Consider the following 20,941-nt stretch of genomic DNA (forward strand, 5'->3'; position numbering starts at 1 on the left):
TAATTGTTTTTATAATTCATGTATATATTTACGTTTTATCTTATGTTATAATATTATTCGCGTATTTTTGCAACATTTATTCAGAATTCATAGGCTAATAATTATCCCAAATAATATATGCAACGTTTTCATTGTTTAAGCACAAGTTAAATACATCTCTTCTTAATATCGATTTTTGTTCAACAATGTACAAGATTGAAGTAATTTGTCTTCGTTATAAACTAAATCTTTATTTAATCATTTTTATGTACAAGGGCAAATATGATTTATTTGATAAAATCAGTTTAGTTATTTCTATATAGTTTAACATTGTAATATTATAGCAAAGTATTTCTCCCTCGTTTTCAATAAAATATCGTCTTCCTATTGGCTGTTTATGTTAGGAGTGGGGGAACCACGGTTCGTGTTCTTGGCGATGTAAAAACTTCCACGTTGGCATTTTTAATTGTTGCCAACTCTAACTTTAGCTTACTATCGCTAATTAACATTGATGTGTCATAAAAATTATCAGTTTTTCTTGTGTTATTTTATGTTATGAGTTTGTATTGTAAGTTAGAACAATCTGTTATGCTGCGCCTCGCGCTTGAGGTAGGCAGTTGAGGTCTTGCTATTAACTGTGAAGGCGGTGCGCGGACTCTCGTGTTAAATATGTTGCTTATTACTGCCTACGAGCGTATATGACCCAACAAAATATAATTTTAACTTGTGCGAATCAGTATGTACGCGCGCGATTCGTGATTGAAGATTTTGGACATTTTAATTATAAAGTATTTGGAATTTTATTTACTGTCACGTGTCGCAATTCGGTGGTTTCCTTCCTGGAGGAAGGGTGGATCGTCTTAATCCCGATCCCTGGGTGAGAACTGGTGCTCCCAACTGACCAGCCGGAGCAAGGAGCGGTGTGTTGCCAATTCGGATCTCCATACCCTGGAGTTACTTACGAGTGGTGGCACGTTGCATTGCATTTTGTGGCGCCCAACGTGGGGCATTGCAATTGTTTAAATGTTTACATGTATTTCTCTAAATTTACGTCGCTTTTCGGTGACTTCGACTTTAGCTAATCGCAACGATGAGGATGAAATTAAATATACAGAAAGTTGATGAAGGGGAACTCATAAAGGAGCTGAGTGAACTGAATATCCTTCCTTAAAAATTTTCTGTTTCTTGTAATTAGTTAGGAATGTATTGAAGCTGCCAAGGAATGTTTACCGTCCACAATAAATTGTTGATATGTTATGACGTCATTTCCTGTAATCTCCTCGATCGTAGCAATAGCTTGTTCAGAACAAAAAAGGTAAAGTGCTTCCCTGTGCTTAGCACTACGCCATGCAGGCGTATAGGGGGTGTGGGGGTAACGTCCCACACTTACTTGATCCGGTCGTGAGTGGGGGTGATGTGATCAGCATCACACCCCTGACCGCCTTTACCCCCCAGGGTTTTCCCCAGGTACCCATGTCATTCGACGCTGGGTGGGCGCCGTGGACGCTTCCAACGTTAGAAAAGTTCCCGGATTTGAACCGGCCGGGGATTGAACCCCGGTACCTTTAGCAAGGTAGTCAGACGCGTTACCGACTTACGTCACGTCTTACAAAATGAGAAGAATTCATGTTTAACCAAAAACTCAATATGCTGACCAAGGCAGAATTTATTTTATTTTAAAACATAAAACTAAACGTAACGTTTCAACCTTCTAGCAAGGTCTTCTTCAGACTCTGTACCAAATACAAATGAAATAAGTTACAGGACAAGATATATATATACACAAAAATCACTCCCCTCCAGACTATTAGAAAGTTGTTTATCTGGAACTTTCCTTTCCAGGTGTTCCAACAGATGGCCTTCTCCTGTCAAATGTTGTTTCACCTGACAAGCGATTTAGATAAACATTTCCTTTCATCTGGAACGTGGTTGGACTCCTTATCTCACGCTCTTTTTCCTTATCCTTTCTTTCTTCATTCCTCTTCCTTCTTCTCTATTCCTTCCCTCTTGTCCTTTCCACTCTTTCTAACACCTTCTTCCATTCTTTGTCTATCTTCAGTCCCCTATTCAAGTTAATTGTGTCTTCTTCACCTTTCTTCTCTGTTTCCTTGGCCTCCTTCCATTTTCTCACTAGTATTCTCTTCTCCCTTCCTATCTGTATAGCCTCATTCCACTGTATGCCATGTCCTGTTTCTCTCGTGTGCTTAAATATCGCAGTATTCTCTGTCTCTCTTAAGTCGTAAATTATCCTTATGTTCTTTCAACGTGTCTTTAAGCCTCTCTTCTGTTTCTCCTATGTACACACTCTGACATTCTTTATACTTCACTTCGTAGATAATCCCTTCCTCTCCCTCTTCTCTGTTTTCTTGTTTGCATTCTTTGCTATTATTAAGATGCTTCGTCCTCCCTTCCTGTAAGTTTTAATGTCCGCTTTCCTTAGCACCATGGCAGCAGGGATTAATGGTGTTTTCATGTTTAATTTAAAGAACCAAGAACTCTCGCACATTCCAGGAATTCAAGTAGTTCCCTATTAGTAACACACTGATAGATAAATCGACTGTTTAAAGATAACATCTTCTACTTGTATACAATATCCTTATCACAATAGATGTTTTATTGATGACATACACACTTTAGATAAATGCGAATTATATAATGACAAGAATTTTATTATTAGCGGCTTAGAAAAATGTGTACAAAGTTCAGTAAAGTTGTTATCGTACATGATTATAGCGTTTATTTTTTGTTCTTTGTTTTAAACCGAAATAGACTATTCATTATGAGTATTCGTACCAGGTTGTAAGGATTTGACATTTTTTTTTCAGAATCTATTTGGAGTGTCTTACTTTTGGTAAAGGTATTCTCGTTGCATTTTTTACAGAAACTGTGAATTTGGCTTGCATTTCTCTCAACAGGGCTATTGTACATTGGCCGATATATTCAGATGAAATTCAGTTTAGATAACTAAAGTGGAATCCTGTAAGAAATAGTCTTCTGTCAAATGACTACCCCGACAATACTTGAAGGAAACAAGCCGGAAACTTATAATGAGTTTAATTTCAGTTATTGAATGACTAGTTCTCAGTTTCACCACGTTATGCAGCGCCTCGTATCCCTTGTCAAAGTTCTGAATCAGTCACGATTAGCTTTAATACATAAAGGAAGCATTAAAACTTAGAAGTTATGCTTCCACGCACAGCCAACGTGCGCCCCACATTGCATAACCTTGCAGTATAACTTCCGCAATTTTATTCAGGAATGTACTTATTGAGGTATTAGGGGAAAAAACAGTGCACTGGCGTACATGCGACACAATTGCTTAAATTTCAGCAGGCCGTGTCGTATATAATGATAAGCAGAGATAAATATTATTTACGACGGTCATATATTCCGCATCAAAGACGCTTTTTAGGCAAATTAAGAGTCCAAATGTGGGCGACCACGCAATTTCCTATCCGTTCAAGTTCAAAACATGGCACCCATCATGCTCTAGCGTGCTGGTGGAAGTTATTCATTTATGTATCTTCCCGCTTTCGGCTTATAAGAGAGGGGAAAAAAATCTGTGCAAATTCGTTCGCGTTATTTACCGCGGAACGTTAAGAAAGAAAATGATATTCGCGACGCGAGGGGAGTTACTTCTTTTTATCATCTCGCAGACGGAAATTCCCGCACGCGACCTGCTCGGGTTTCACCTCCGCAGAAATTCCTCTTTGGAGGAAGACCGTTTTGGTCACGCTAAGGAAGGTTTCTGGCAACACTGCTCGAATTTCAATTCTTCCGTGAGGAGGAACAGGAAACCACGATACCGGCTACATGGTCCGTGCCGGGCGCGCGAGTTCTTTCACCCTGACGGTGCGCGTCCTCATTAGCAATCCAACTGCTTGCTGAGGTGCAAAAGTAAATTCTTACTGCGGGAGAAAATGATCGTGTAGTCAAAGTTCCGCGGTTGAAAATTACTGTAAAGTGAAATCTCAAAAATAACCGGTGAATATTTACTACGGAAACAAAGGTTGGCTGCAATAAGTGACCGCCGAAAAAAAATTGACTGTAAAAAGTGACCGCCGAGTCGAAATTTGCCTTTAAAAAGTGACCGCCGAGTCTAAATTTAACTGTAAAAAGTGACCGCCAAGTCGAAATTTAAGTGCAAAAATTTGGGCATAAATATAGACTTATACCCTATACCCGGAATCTGTGGAGCAAGGCCGCGCATAGCGTCAGCGAAAGAAGGGGGGGGGGGGATCGAGTGAGCTGAGTGAAGCAGTACACGCTGCTGGGAAGGCTGGTAACCGCAGTCGCTTTCCCCCATCCACGCAGTCCCGTTCTCTCTCACGGCCCCATTTGTGGACCCGTCTCGCGTCTCTAAAGTCGGGACGCGCTAGCAACCGGCGTGGAACCACCCGCTCTGGTAGCGACGCGCTGTTGCCAGATTGACCTACTTCAGGATTTTCGCGAGCCCACAGAAACACGTATAGGATTAAACATCTTTTTACACAGTCAAAAACGGGACACTTCCATTGTTCTCATTCTCAACAAAAACAACTGATTCTTTAACTACTATTTCTGTTCTTTCATTCATTTTTTATGTTTTTACATACAGGTAGCTCAAAGCATTAATAACACATGTACCAAATGTATCATTAATGTTAAGGAAATCGAGCAATTGCCAAGCGTTTCGTTGTAATTCATTGAACTCTATATTGCCAGAGCCTGTATTATCCTGTAGCTTCCCAAATTATCTCACTTCACACACCCACATGTGCCTCCCCGATGGTACAGTGGTCGGGTAATCGTCGTCACCTTGTAATCAAGTAGTGCTGGGTTCGAAACCCTGTCGAGGCACATAGTAGTTCGGATTCTACTTCCAACTGTAGGTCCATTCCAGATTAGCCGTAGTGTGCATAAAGTGGACTTTAAAACAAAAACTCAATCAATCAATCAATCAATTCACACACAATTGATTTGTTCTTGATAAATTCTTCTCTGTAATACAGTAACTCAGTTCTGTGAAATTCTGTATAAAAGGTAAATTTTTGTAGGTTCCGCAAAATACTTATAATTTAAAAAAGTGTTAACGAAACCAAGTTGTACGTAATTAGTTTATACGTAATTCGCCCTAATTTTCAAGAAATACATTTAATTTGTACGTTCTGAAGCTTCAACTATGTCACAGAAATATAAATTCCATGTCGTTAAAAAACAAAGGGCGAGTTTCGTATACAAAAACAATAGGCGGGCATAGCTGCGGTCGGTATTGAGTTGCGAAAAAGACGAAAGTCGCGGTGTGACAAAGAAGACGAAGAGAGGCGGCATGAAATCAAAGGAGAACGATTTGCCACAACACAAGACGCATTTTCTATTGTAGGTAATTATGATACGATACAACACAAGTAAAAAGATGCCGGTAGCTGATGCTTGCAATGTACCATAATAAAAACACAACAGAGGTTCTTTCAGTGAAGGTTTTCGGTTGCTGTGTAGAGCAGCATGCTTGCCAGAATGTAAAAATTCACACGGGAAGTTAACGTTAACCTACAAGAAACTTCAGATTCAAACTTCTAGATTCGTTAATTTATCACTTAACGACGAAAATAACATATATTAGCATACTACTACGTACGTGCTTAATTTCACGTGACATTTTATTTTTTCCGGAGCTTGCCAACAGCTGACTAGCCTGTCCGTGTGTTTGTGCGAACGTGGCAACGTAGAAAACCCCCAGCCACATGGCAGCCAACGAGGAGACAGAATTTGGTCACGTTCTGCCGTTCTGATTGCACACCGCTTCTTATCGCGACCCGACTGTACTTGCGCAGAGACTTGTTTTCGTTCGCTTCCTCCAGAGATACCCGAGACAGCGTATAGTATTATATCGCTATTCATTCTCCCCGTTTTCGCACGTACTGCCTCAGTTTTTGTCAATTTGCTTTCATCTTTGATATTTAGCGTCGCTTTTCTGCCGTTTTTAGATAATGATGAAACTCAATGAACACTAACCAGGAACAACCACGACCAGCCCAAGGTTCGAATCAAGGACCCCTGGAGTCGCCAGTTTTTATCTAGTCGGTGACCTCGGCGCTCGAGGCGACATCTGAAAACTGGATCGGCCAGCTTCTCAATCAGATTCAGGTCGAGGCGAGGATGGTAATTATGTGTAATCAAAAGTGCGTAATTAATTGAGGTATCACGTGCTTACCGTGACGTTAGCGATGATATTAATCTCGTCAGCAGTTATGGCTGATTGAAAATACCAACAGTTGAAGGGGGTGGTAACCATTCAGAGGGGGGTGCCGTAATTTTCATTAATCAACACACCGACCAAGGGTAAGACAGATTTGGTCATCTTGACCATTTGCGGAAAATATGGCCAAGATGTCTTCGTCGGGCAAGCCACGTAGCACGCATGGGTTCTTGTTCGGAAGCCTAATGGTAACGGTCCGATGGGAAGGCAAAGACAAATTGGAAGGACAATATCAAGATGACGCAGTGGTACCGTCGTCGCCTTGTAATAAAGGGGTCCCGGGTACAATTCCCGGTGGAGTCACACTGTGGTTCGGATTCCACTTTAAACTGTAGGTCCAGTCCCGATTAGCCTTACTGTGCATTAAATGGACTTAAAACACCAACTTAATCAATAGAGCTGAAGAAAACTGGTCAGGATGGTCAAGAGTGGATCGATTTTGCTCAGAAAACATATGCTCCTGCGGGAATAAACTTCTTCGGGTTTATAAGTGCCAGAGATTTAGCTACTTAATTCTTGAAATGTACCTAATACTATACTAAAGATATCGACGTCCAGAATGAAGTGAAGTAAATATCAGACGTAAATTACATCTTCTATGCTTGTAATGGTAATACCGTGACTTAACTATGGTAAAGGACATAATTTAGAACAGGGTGTTTCAAAAGTCGCATAACCTAAACTTTGATCGCTTGTAACATGAAAACCGTAAGAGATATTGACACCGGGTTTTTTGCATTATACAGCCTCATCCATTGTGATGTTTTTCAATGTATTATAAGTTTACTCCACATAGAAAATTTTATAAAATATCAAATGGTGGAAGTCAATGTTACGCTCAGTATAATCCTGTTACCCTTCTTCTTCCTTCTACTTAGGGTAAAACGACGATATATAACGCTGGAATGGAAAAACTGAGGGATGATGAGGTAACTGCTTAATGATAAAAACAAATCAAATTTCAATAATACTGATTATTGTCAATTACCAGCTCGGAACTTCGAAGCAGACGAAAAAGTGTGTGGAAACATCCGTTGCTACACTTGGGCTCTCCAGGCTGCGTGGTGGTTCCTCACTAGCATAACTAATAGCACGAATTTAAGCAATGAATTTAGCAGAAAAAAATTATTTAAATAATGCAATAGTTTATCATAAAGCTATGAAAAGACATGACGTCATGAACAAGATTAATACATAAAAGGATGGGCTGTACCTCCACATGCTTACGTAAGTGAAATATGGAAATAAGTTGAAATTTAGAGGAAAATCAGAACGTAAATCATGCTGAAGAATTAACACATGTTTTTGTGTGTCTAGAAATGTTATTTTGTCTTTTCATTGCTAGCGAAATTATACACACGATTCCGCGGCGAAAACACAAAATCTTTTGAGGTCCACACCGCAGATTCAGCTAAAATTTTACAAGTATTTCTAGTCACACCCGAATACGGTACTAGCACAGTGATTCAGCACTGCAAAGGCAAACTTCTTACGCTATTTAAACACTGTTCACATTATTCCATAGTGGAAAAGAGAATTTGCTTACGATCTTAGGTGCAAGCACAAGTGAGTCCTAAGGAGGACATGTCACTTTGCTTATAATTTTAAGATCTTTTTAAATATACTTTTTAGGTCATCAGTTTCAGAGCCCTATCAGGCACGAAAGTGTCAAGATTGAAGATGGCTAAATAGTCTAGGAAGCAAGACCAGAATTGAACATGCAGGTTTATATTCTGTGACTTTGTTGATCTGATTTGTAAAGCCATGGTGTACATGTTGTATACTTGTAACACATTGCTATTTTTGAAAAGGAACTGTCAAAGTAATCAATTGAGTTTTACGATCTTGTGACGTTATTTCATTTATTGAAGGACACGTGGTTTAATTTTGCATTTGGAAAGTATATAACATATCCACCATTGCTTCAGATCATATTAAGAAAGTCACAGAATATAAACCTGTTAGTTCAAATCTGGCCTCGTTTCTTATTTAGCCATCTTTAATCTTGACGAATTTAAAACATTACAGTTTATGTGTTACTACAAAGGAATAAAATAGGCGAAAATCACGTCTCAGTATTTCCTACGAGAAGTGAAAGCAACTAGCTCGTCACTTTCCACACTCAACCTTCTCTAATTTCCTGTTTTGAAGCAGCCTCCTTCGCTAAGAGGCTCTAAGGGATTAAAAGTAAGAGTTCCTGAGATTGCTTAACGCTGTCATAAATGCCAGTCCTCAGCTGCAATTCTCAGGCGATTCAAAAGAGAGGAACTCTCGACACAATAAGACAGCTGAAGACAGAGGACTAGAGACAAACGCCATCGCACCGATGACGTTTTAAGTGCGTGAAGCTTGCCACCTCATTTCACCAGTCGAATCAGGCATTGTCCAATGTTCCTCCAAGTCTGGGGACAGGCTCTGTGCGATATCATGGTGGGGTAAAGAACTTATCTCAATGGTGACAAGTAGGGGGGAGTCTGGAACGAATCGGTTCTTGTTTAATCTGAAGGCAAAAGAGACGTCTATAGCCGTGACAAAAGACAAGAGTTGGATGCGCGACATAATCCCGTTCCGCGAGGTGGCGCTTCTTGTCTTTCACCGAGTGTATTGTTCAGTCATCGGAGGCCTGAAAGGCCCCTTCTGATAAGGCCCTTATCTGCCTCTATTGCTGGCAGAAATATTGAAGGAGATTCACTTTGCTAAACACACTTCTCCTTCAGTGACATCTCCCTATCCACTCTTCTCTAGCGCAGCATCCCTAAGGAGCTTTCATCTTTCCATGAAGACATTGAGAAATCTCTCAAACTTCCGGGGCATCTTGTGGTCTCGCGATGTCTCCCGGGTGCATCACTGTCAGTGGTCGCTCTCTCCCCTCCCCTTCGACGCCGCCAAGGTGATATCTCTCCAGAGTATGCTCATCACTCTTGCTCAAGGCATGCCGGGAAATGTCGCTCTCATTGCCGCACGGTTTAATAGACACATCTTGCAACACAGGATTGTTTGCACGGTGTGGATGAAGAGTAAGGATATTGCAGGGAGATAAGCGATTTCTGCACAGCATCCGAAAGGAGCTGACAAGAGCTCGCACGAAACTTTTAATACCCTCAGCACCACTCGGTTCTATATGAGCCTATATGAAGGGAGTAACGTTCTGAGGTCATCACAAGGATCTAGTTTGGTATGGTGCCAAAACCACGTTTTTCAAAATCAACACGAGAACGAGTCGTAGACTCCGAAAATTCTACCTTGTCCTAGACTTTAGAAAATTACTTCAGTATAGATGTACTTGAGGTTAAGACAAGCTTCTGCATTCAAGAGACGACATATGTAATCCAGGTGTCCTTCGCTGCTTCTTTCCAAAGATAAATATCCATTTCTACTTTTGTTATTTTACATTTTTTCTGCCTTGTTTTCCGCAGCGGAATAGTTAGCACGCCCCGCTACGAATCCATGAGTCCTGGGTTTGAAACCCGGCTTGGACATGGGTGTTCTTTGTGAGTGTTCCTTCATCAATTTCATCCTATCATCACTCATCCTCACCGTCGAGATTAGCCAAAACTGAAGCAAAATAGACCTAATAAATAGTTATAAATTATGCACAAACAATCAATAGTCATAAGATACATGAGGCGTTCAGTATGCTCTAATACTCACCAAGAAAACAAAATATAACAGAAATGAAAATATGGTTATTTCTTTCAATGCACTTTGTCCATCACTGCTCCAAAGCTTCTATACCCTGTTGGAAGAAGATGTCCTCTTGCTCCTGCAACCATGCATTCACAGCATCCATGACGGCACTGTCATACCGAAAAACCTGCCCACGGAGACGCTGCTTCAAATGTGGAAACAAGTGGAAGTCACTTGGGACTAGGTCAAGTGAATAGGGTGGATGAGGCACCAATTCAACTCCAGCTGTATGAATTGCAGCCATGGCAACACCGGACTTGTGAACGGGAGCATTGTCCTGCTGCAGCAACACTCCACTTGTCAACGTTCCTCGTTTCTTGCTCTTTATTGCAGCTCGCAATTTTGGCATAAGGTCAGCATGATACTGGCCCATAATGGTGGTTCCATGTTCCAGATAATCCAACAGCAGTATGCCCTTGGCATCCCAGAATACAGTTGTCATAACACGAAATTTCTTCGGGGTTGGGGAGCTGGTGTGCTTCCATTGCATGAAGCTTTGTTTGGATTCGGGGTCAAAGTGGTAGACCTACTTTCGTCCACTGTCACAAATCTTGCTATAAAGTCCTCTGAATCTGCACGAAACATGCCCAAAAGTTGCCTTGGACATGTCACTCTGCTTCTCTTCTGATCAGCATTCAGGTTTCGCGGGACCCATCGTGCCGAAACTTTATTCTTACACAAATGATTGGTTAAGATGTTATGAACTGTGCCGGTTGACAACCCTGTTCTCTGCTAAATACCTGATGGTGACTCGTCCGTCTGCCATAACCATGTCAAGGATCTTCTCAATGTTTTCCTCGGCCTTCATGGGCATCTTCGCATGATTCTCTACTGCCAACACCGGCCAAGGAAAAAGAACATGGTAAAACATCTTGCATTTCGGCATAAAGTCATCACAAGATGTCTACTTTCTACAAATGTTAAAATTGTGATTCTACATGAGGGGGAAGGAGGCGAGTATTAGAGCATACTGAACGCCCCTCGTATGTATAAATAATCATTAAGCATAAGTGTTACTTTACTCTTGGATTTCTACATGACGTGAAGGCATATGAGGTGATGTGATTAACACTCCGCTCCAGCTGCCTTTAAATCTGACGCCTGCCTCCAAGTATTTATTCTTACAGGCTGGGTACCATAGGGCCGCATCATGTAGAGGCATTGCTGGAGACTTCCCATGAAATCGAACCCGAGTATCCTGTGCGAAAGCCAAATCACCCTACCGACTACACCACGTCGGCTGTATAAACAAGAATACTACTAAGTTCTTACAAGTAGTTCCCGTGTTACCAAAGACGATAATAACAATTTTATATTTCGCTATAGAAATGGTTCTTTTTAAGCAACATACACTGGAATATTCTGCCGCTGCCTATTCCGCTCACATTCTTCACGGAGAAATGTGTTTTCCTGGCGACGAATGATGAGATTTTCTTGATATATCGACCATGTGAGTTCTGGAAGGGTTTCTAAGCTGGTGTGAACTAACGTCATTCTAGTCTTCAGGCCTCATAGTGTAATCAAGAACGCGGACTGCAGAGAAGACGTTCCGCACGACTGGCCCGCCATCTACAGCCGACACTCCAGGCTCTCCTATGCTCTTTTAGTGCAGATAATAGTGATGTTAGCTTAGCTCCTAGGTCGGAAACTTGCAACACGCCACAGAAATACTTATTAAAATGCTTTTCTGATTTTCGTGTTTTCGCCATGGTAAAGTACCTGCTTCCACATGCTAACAAACACACACCACATTCTTAGCAAAATAGCTTTGTTCTGTAGGCTCCCTTACAAAGATGAAAATACCTATTTGATAAAATGGCATGGTTATTCAAGAATATATAATGAATTTAGTTCGTGTAAAGTTGTACTCTCATTGTAAATTATCATTACTGTATTAATTTACAGATGGATTTTTATTACTTAAATGAGTAATTAATAATTACTAATAATACTCTTGTCTGCGAAGATATTACGGGTATCCTATATTCCCATGGCTAAAAAGTCAGAATTAGTTGTATATTTCGCCATCTGTGAGGTAAAAATATAAGCTTTGATGTTTGACCACCAAATTGTCAGTTTCGCTATTTCTGAATGACTGTTAAACGAGTGTCTAAATGTAAACTATGGTTCCTCTATCATCAGAACTCGTATATTGGAAATAATGTAACTAACATAATGAAGTTAAAACCCTGAACGATTCTACATACAAAAAATGAATCAGTTCTTTCGCTTTGCACGTCAATGTATTCACAGCTATGCCATTGTTTGCAACAATGAAATGAGCAGTCCGGTCTGAAAACAGGACATAACAGTGTCCAGCGAAGATGAAGGGAGGAGGGGGAGGTTGACATTATATATTATCAAAACGATAAAGGCTGTGTACACAAACAAACACATACGCACGCATACAATACAAGAGTTGACTTCTCTATGAAACAAAACAACCCGTCCGATACATCGACGAGGTCGTGTTGTGGGAATAACAATAGATGTAAACGCTCGTTTTGCGAGGGGGGAAAGGGAGGCTGGTGGCCCAGCTACGAAAATTAAATCCGAACGATAGCAATTTTGTGACAACCGAACCACACCCAACTGATTAATAGGGTGTGATACGATGAATTGAAATCAAGTAAAATTAGACACCCCCTTCCCCCCACCCTTCCAACAAACCAAAAACCCGACGCTCTCCCTCCCACGTGATTACAATGACGTCACTGTGGCTATTGGAACATGGCGAGATGAGAGTTGTAATTTGGGTGTCACACACGGGAACAACTAGCGCCACCTGTCGACGGAAACCAGTAAACATTGCATTACAGACGCCTCAACAATGGCGAAGGACTATTCAGAATGGAGCCATTGCCCGGTTTTCATTGTTGCCGATGTTCCAGATGAACGCGGGAGGGAGAGGGGCGCCGATTCAATTTACAGCCACCATTATATCCTGGCGCTACGGTCGGCCCGCGACGCACATCTGTTTCCGTTGTTGCCTACCGCCGCAGGATAGATATATCAATTAGTGTAAAATAGCTGTCATAATGTTATTGCGTCATGAAGATAATGGAAGTAAATAATTTTTATGATGTAAAATGCGGCCCTTTCGATATCGGGGATTCTGTAAATAGGTAAATGCGGACGGGGTTGTGCAATCTTTCCCAGCGATCAATGGTACCCCGCAGGCAGTTGTTATTAGAGCGCTGCGTTAGGCAATTAATGGGGAAAAATGGCGTTCCCATCAGTGATCCCCGACTCCGATGGGTATGTGAGGAGGGGGGCATGGGGGGCAGGGTTCACACACACACACAAAAAAATGCCAGTTTTGATTAGAAGATCCGTAACGGTTGCAGGTTAAGTTGCAAATAACGCTTTATGGTAACGGTTGATTTGATGGGCGCGATATTGCATGTTACTGGTCCCTCCCTCCTGTCCCAGGGTGGCACGGGTGAGCTTCAATGGTTAGCGGAATCGCCATTCCTCCAGTTAGAAACGTCACCCTCGCTAGTTTTTCTGTCACACTAATGAAAAAGCAAGGATTCATCAGAAACTGTCGCGCTTTGTTGGCGAGTTTACGAAATAAGCACTGGTCGCTTCTGGAGCGAGAAGCGAAGCATTTTATAGTTTCCAATGCACCATTAAGGGCGCCAGAAGAGAAGTGTCGGCAGGCAGAGAGGGCGCGGAATTATTTTTTGGTTATCACCTGAAGAGTTAAAACTATGACAGCAGTTAATGTACCATTCACACATAGTTAAAACTATATGCTGTGAACACAAGAGTTACAACTATGGCCCCTGTTATGTACTATTGATACATAGTATGAAATGTTGTTTTAAGTCCACTTTATGCATAGAAAGGCTAACCGGAACTGGGCCTACAGTTTAAAGTGGGATCCGAACCACTATGTGCCTCCACCGGGTATCGAACCTGGGACCCCTTGATTACAAGGCGAGGTCGCTACCACTGCGCCATAGAGGAGGCCCTACTATTGATACAGAGTTAAAACAAAGACCACAGTTAATGTGCCATTGACACAGAGTTAAAACTATGATCATAATTAATGTGCTATCAACACAGGGTCAAAACTAAAACCAATATGTCATTCTTGTACAGTCACGGACAGTGCCGGCTTGTAACGATTCCATTGAAAGTCAATGCATTCATTACAAGACGGCAGTGTCCGCGACTGTACATTATAGTAAATACAAAGGCTGTTGTTTGCATAGTAAATTCTTTATTAGGTTATATTTGTGTGTTACAGCGAGTGGTGACTCTCCTGACGTCAGTGGTGGGGACAGTTCATTCCATTCTTATATCGCTCTATGAGAGATATTTCACATAACCATATTGAGTGTACAGAAAAATCATATGATAATGTAATATCTGAAGAACTTATACTAATTAGAAAATAATGTATTTTCCTGTACTTTTATTAACTTGTTAGAAATGAAACATAAATCATTAATTACTTTCTCTTCTCTCGTTACAGGTTCTGCGTAGGGGACAGGTTCTACTTGTGCGAAAACAAGATTCTCTGCGAATATGACTACGAGGAGAGAATGGTATTTGCCAACATGGCGTACAACCCACCCAGCATCGCACACATCAAGCGACAGACGACACACTTGCCGGTAACCTTAGTATTTATCTTTCCAATTTATTTCCACCACTTTTGTATACATTGAAATTATCTATATCCTCTGTGGAGTATTTGCAGAATGCACGATTTCAATTCTCCTATAGAAGGCTGAAGAGATTTTAATAAACTGATTGAAATTACGATTATAATTGCTTCGGTGTTTCGGCTACTGTTGGGCCAGATTTCTTTGCTAAATTTTTTTGTTTGCGATTGTGATGGCTGTTACAACTCGTAATAAAGACAAGGTTGAACCTGCTTGCACGTTCGCGTTCCACCTGAAGCCTTCACCCCTATTTGGCCAGTTGACTCGTCCAGTTCGCGCATGCGCACTTCCGTGGACCGTCACATCTGAGGTAGTCGGTCTGTATTTCCGACCTTTGACAACGATGAAACACAGGACGAGCCTCGCAAAATTGTAGAAATCGTGTCTTATGCAATGGCTAGCTATATTCTTTGTTAACGAGAAAGCAAAATTCGCACACCTATGGTAAAGTTGAAGCCAATAATGAATGGCATTGTAGCCAACTCGGTTCAGAGATTCTGTAACGTATCACCATCGAAGATTCCAGATTCGAATCCTGACTTCGGCATGGGTGTTCCTTTGCGTTTGTCTCATCAAATTATTTTGATCATCACAGTTGGAATCGGCCAAGAGTGGTAGAAAAGTGACGTAAATAAGACAATACTTTACAGCGCCGAGGTACGATGAGTCAGCATTTTAACCTTCATCGAGATAATTCATCCTTGCTACCATATAAATAAGATGAATATACTTACAGCGCCGAGGTACGGTGAGTCAACATTCTCACCTGCATCGAGAGAATTGATTCTTTGACATTCAAAAATTGAATTACACATACAGCGCCGAGGTACACTGAGTCAGCATTCTCGTCTTCATCGAGAGAACTGATTCGTTGTCATTGAAATAAGAGTAAAGGACGTACAACGCGGAGTACTCTGAGTCAGCATTTTCACCATCATCGTTTATCGTTGCCGCCATTAAAAGAAGAGTGTTGCATATGCAGCGCCGACGTGCGCTGAGTCAGTGTTCTCACCTACATCGAGGTAATTGATTCGTCGACGCCATTTCTTGGAGAATCGGCGCGGCTCACTTCCAAAGAAGAGACATGATCCAACCAGAAACAGAGCAACCCTTTCAGGAAGAAGTCCACACTTCGTCAGGGGTATTTAACCCTTAATGTAACAACCCGCTCAGTCACCCACTCAGCTTTTAGTCACTCGATCTCTGGATGCCTCCTACCCCCTCCCCTCCCCTTCGTTTCCCAAGTTCGCATTTATTTGGTCCGATCAAACCAACGCCCATCCACTTAGGCCCGAACTCGGATCGGATCTTGTGTTGTACGTCTCTCAGGATTCACTCGTGGTGGGGAGAAGTTGGTAGCTGGTTCAGCAGTGTTGCAATCTCGTTTCTCGTTCTAGCGCAAGGCATGTGCGCTCTTTATGGACAAATTTTAGTTCTCTCCCTCTCTCTCTTTTTTTATATTTGCCTCTCACTTTCATTGTTTCCTCTCTCTATCCCTGCCTCTTTCTTTCTTTCCTTCTCTCTATTCCACTTTTCCTTGCTTCCTCTGTTTATTTCTATCATTCTTTCTATACCATTATCTGCTTATCTTACAATGTACTTTCTCTCTTGCTACTTCTAACGAGGGTTGTTAAAAGTCCAGGAATTTTAGATAAATTCAATTCCGGTCCAGAAGATAAAATCAGCAAGCGTAAATAGGTTCTGGACCGTAAAGAATCTTTGTATCTGTAAAGCATTTCAATTCGGTCCAGGAACCTTTTTTCTCGATCAATTTAAATACGGTCCAGGGACATATTTTCTGGGTCGGTTTCAATAAGGTCCAAGCTCCAACCCATTAGCATTTATGGTTCCTGAACCTTAAACAAGCCTCCTTCTATCCCTTCATATTTATCTTTCTCTCAGTTCATCTTTCTCTCTTTTTCTCTTTGCTTCTCATCACTGTTTCCCTTTACTTGCTCTTTCATTGCTTATCTTCTTTATTCTTTCTTTCCTCTCTTCGACTCTTTTCTCTTCATTTTCTTTATTTCATGTTGATAACAAGGTCAGAGCTGAAGTTTCGTTAAGGTCAACTTTATGCACAGCTAGGTTAATCGGTACTGGAACTATAGTTAAAAGAAGAATTCGACACTGTGGAATGTACTTCCGCCAGATATAGTGGGGCATAATTCCCACTAAGCTATCGAGATGCTGAAAGGGTACAGATGTATGAAACGTGTGGATACATTTTGCTGGGAACTCCAAATTAACCATGTACATTACTAACTGTCGGGATCTACAATCTGTCGAAATTCTTGTCATTGCTTGTCCATCCAACCGGTGCTATTGTATTTACGTTTGCATTCCATATACCCTGCCTGCACTGCACTTCGCCACAGCTGCGCCCTCCTACTAAAAATAAGAGAGCTTCAATTTTGTTAAAAAGAAAATCATAGATGGTGTTAAGTTTATCGTCAAAGCAACTTGATATTTGCACCTGAATAGCTTATTTGAAGGAAATTTTGGGAAGCTTCTGTAAATGGTATTTATAAAAGCTGCATATAGTAAAACTCCTACACACATAATAATCGTTTTAATATTAGCTATATTAGTTTTACTACATTTATAATAGCATTTTTATGTAAATTCTGTTAATATTATCAATTTTAATAAATGCAGATTTGAATTACAAGAATACATGCCATTTCTTTACATGTTATGATGCGATCATTACTTGATCCTTTTTATTTTATATGTTAATTAATGTTTATTAATTAATAATTAATTGAATTGGGTCGGTCGGTTTTTAGTTTCATGTGTTTTGGTAATGTTAGTGTGCAACTCTTGTGTATGTCTGTGTATTCCTGTACGTTGGAATTCTTGGACGTTGGGGTAGGTAGGTGTCGCTGGACAGCGGAAAGTTTCCAGTAACGGGTTAGGTCATTAGCGGGGCCTATAAATAGGAAGGGAGCAGCCTAACTATTGCCTATTTTTGAGGGAGCAGGAAAAAGTTTATTATCCATTTTGCCTTGACTCATCTCACCCAACAGCTTAATAGGTGCAAGGGCTTGGCCCGAGTTGATATTTTCCTGGAGATGAGGCCTGCTCAATAAGGTTTATTATCCAGTGGAGCTCAGATGTTTGGCGGAGTATTGCGATGTATCTTCTTCTCTAACGGGAGCGGCTGGGCGAGTATTCTTTCCTACTATGTGAACTTTCTTTCATCTAATACACACACTTGCTCTTTTCACATTATATTATGATTTGAAGAAATACCTGTGTATTGCCAATAGTTATATCCACAGATCTTCAGATACTGCATGTTTTGAACCTAGGGACAAAGTTTTAAAATGTATAGGTGTTTATGTTAAATGCGCGAGCTGTACTTATACATCCTGAACAATGAACAGAATTAATTAGTTTCGATTAGCATAGACAAGCCAGGTTCTCGTAGGTTCATTTTTGTACAAAGTATAGAGTCACTCGGGGGAATACGCCCAACTTTTTTTTGGCGGTTTATAGCTTCGATAAATGAAGGAGTGTCGCAATAAAAAGGATGTCAAATGAAAGCTACATGTTTCGTTATTGTTACCTATAAGTTTTATTCCTGTAAAAGAACCAAAATAAACAGATGAACGTCAATTTGGGCAAATCACCCCGTGTTCAGGGTAAAATGCCCACGACCCATTAGGGGTAAAATACCCAATACACGAAACAATTGTTGTAATACTTGACATGGCATATTTAAAGGAAAATAATACACAGCATTAACTGGAAGATTATTAACGTTTGTTTCGTAAACAGAACCTGATTTGTACATACAAGCATAGCGTTCCTAACAACATTTATTTTGAATTTACCATAGCCTCTTTTACTGTTTACATTTGTGAGAAATTGCATTTCACTTTTGACACATGGACGTGAATTTGATACATATTTCATGCATCCACATACTACAACGAATACACGGGATCCAGTCACGTTGTGGTCCTTTCTTCTCATAATAATGCCCATGGGCATATTGTACTTAATTTCTGTGGGCATATCACCCCACAGCTACAAGCACAGAATTGAATCACTGGGTTGGCAACTCTGAGCACCATGCGTCAGTTTCACTCTGCAGATATGTTTACCTCACTCTTGATCTTTACACCAAATATAATTCAGTTTCTTTCTCTCTTGGGAATATTATTGCACACTGTTAATACAGCAACGTCCAAAAAAATATTACCTCAAAAATTGTCTTCTTACCTCATTAAATTAACCCTGAATGGCTTCAGATTCTTCTCACAAGCTCCAAACCTGCTGCCTCGTCTCACCACGGAGGGCGCTTTCAAACAAGAGTCGCAGAGTTGCCATAACATTGACGCTGCCCGAGATACGAGGGGGTGGGCATTTAACCTCGATGGACATATTCCCCTGAGTGACTCTATCGAGATTCGGAAGACTTGGTCGTACGGTCTGGTCTGACTTCCATTTGGGGTTAGATTTCCGGTGTTATCATGTGGCAATATTTTACTTCTATTAAATGGGCATCTGGGGCAAATCTGGTGGGTAAAGGCGGTGTTGATCACATCAACTCCACAAGATCTTGACAGTGTGGGGACCTACCTCTTAACCCCTATGTTCCTTCATGACATGTTGCAATGCGTAGGGGGCTCCCGACGGCGTAGTGCTAACGGCACCGAATAGTGACTAAGGGATTCCACGTTCGATACCCGGTGGAGGCACATAGTATGTTGGGCAGGCACTTCAAATTGTATCTGTGCAGGATAAGCACTTGAAAACAAACACACACAAGCAATGCGCGGGGATAGCTTTGTATCGAGACTCTGAATCTGACTGAGACAAAAATGATCAATCATTAACAAGTCTAGACGAGAACGAGAAAACCATTAATCTGTCTAGAGGAGAACAGGAAAACCATTGATCTGTCTACACAAGAACAGAAAAACCATTAAGAAGTCTAAACGAGAACGAAAAAACCATTAACAAGTCTAGATCAAGACAAGCAAACCATTATTAACAAGTCTAGACGAGGACGAGAAAACCATTAACAAGTCTAGACGAGGACGAGAAAACCATTAACAAGTCTAGACGAGGACGAGAAAAACATTAGCAAGTCTAGACGAGAACAGGAAAACTATTGACAAGTCTAGACGAGAACAGGAAAACCATTTATCTGTCTACACGAGAACGAGAAAACCATTGAGAAGTCTAAACGAGAACGAAAAAACATTAACAAGTCTAGACGAGAACTAGCAAACCATTAGCAAGTCTAGACGAGGACGAGAGAACCATTAACAAGTCTAGACGAGGACGAGAGAACCATTAACAAGTCTAGACGAGAACAGGAAAACCAGTAACAAGTCTAGAGGAGAACAGGAAAACCATGAACAAGTCTAAACGAGAACAGGAAAACCATAACAAGTCTAGACGAGAACGAGAAAACCACTAACAAGTCTAGACAAGAACGAGAAAACCATTAACAAGTCCAAACAATAACCAAACATCACGAATAGTACCTAGAATCAATCCTCCGGCAATTATCAAAGATTTGGTTCTACAATGAGTTAGTTGGCAACACTGTCGCGCCCCTGAAAGCATGCAAAAAAAACGACATGGTTGAGAATTCCTGAAGGAACGAAGCTTCCATCGACGTCCTTACGGCCCTTACTATGCAAATAGAGTTCCCTTGTCGTTGGACCCAATTTAACGGCCCTCTCTAAGACAACAGTGTTGCAATTATGTTGCAGGGTCTCTAATTCCTCCTTCAGAAGTGGGGGGAGGGGAGGGATTATTCCGGAAGATGATGGAAGTGGCCTGCTTATTCTCTCATGTACCGACTGCCCCTGGTGGTCCGCTAATCGGCTCTCCTCAGGGGAGAGAGTGGAGGGGGGATGCTGTGATCTTCAGCAGACTTCGATCACTGTGTGGAGAGTATCTGCGATGGAGTGCCTCGTTCCTGGAGCGCTGGTTGTTGCGAAACTTCATGACTCAGCATTCATCTGGAGATAGGACGTCATTGTTCAGGTGTTTAGCGTCTGCTGTTAAGAGCATTGTTAGTACCGTTACGGCGCAATCCATACTGCACAAATTTACAAGGGACGTCCATTGGATGTACGCAATTTCAAAATCGTATTCGTGTAAATTATTGATATCGATTAGATGTCCATTAGATACCCAGTATTTGACATCCATGTCTCTATGTCCATTTGTGGATATCCATTGGATATTAATTAGATATCCAGTTTAGATATTAATGTCTGGATGTCAACTGAATATCCCTTAGATGTCCAGTTTCGGATATGCGATTCTGGATATCCAAAGGCCGTCTAATCCAATTGTTGAATCTTACGGACTAGCACCGTATCCATATATTCTT

At 41.1% G+C, this 20,941-nt stretch overlaps 1 protein-coding gene across 1 annotated transcript in view; it reads left to right on the plus strand.

Moving 5' to 3' along the window:
* LOC145996936 (LIM domain only protein 3-like) overlaps positions 1-20,941 on the plus strand; it is a 286,534-nt gene that overhangs the window by 251,035 nt on the left and 14,558 nt on the right. The window contains exon 5 of the mRNA XM_083133519.1: positions 14,388-14,529. Coding sequence (XP_082989645.1) covers positions 14,388-14,529 — 142 coding nt within the window. The remainder of the gene's footprint in view (positions 1-14,387; positions 14,530-20,941) is intronic.

This window comes from Lepisma saccharinum, chromosome 13, assembly GCF_977018435.1.
Source record: "Lepisma saccharinum chromosome 13, izLepSacc3.1, whole genome shotgun sequence".
Taxonomy (NCBI): domain Eukaryota; kingdom Metazoa; phylum Arthropoda; class Insecta; order Zygentoma; family Lepismatidae; genus Lepisma; species Lepisma saccharinum.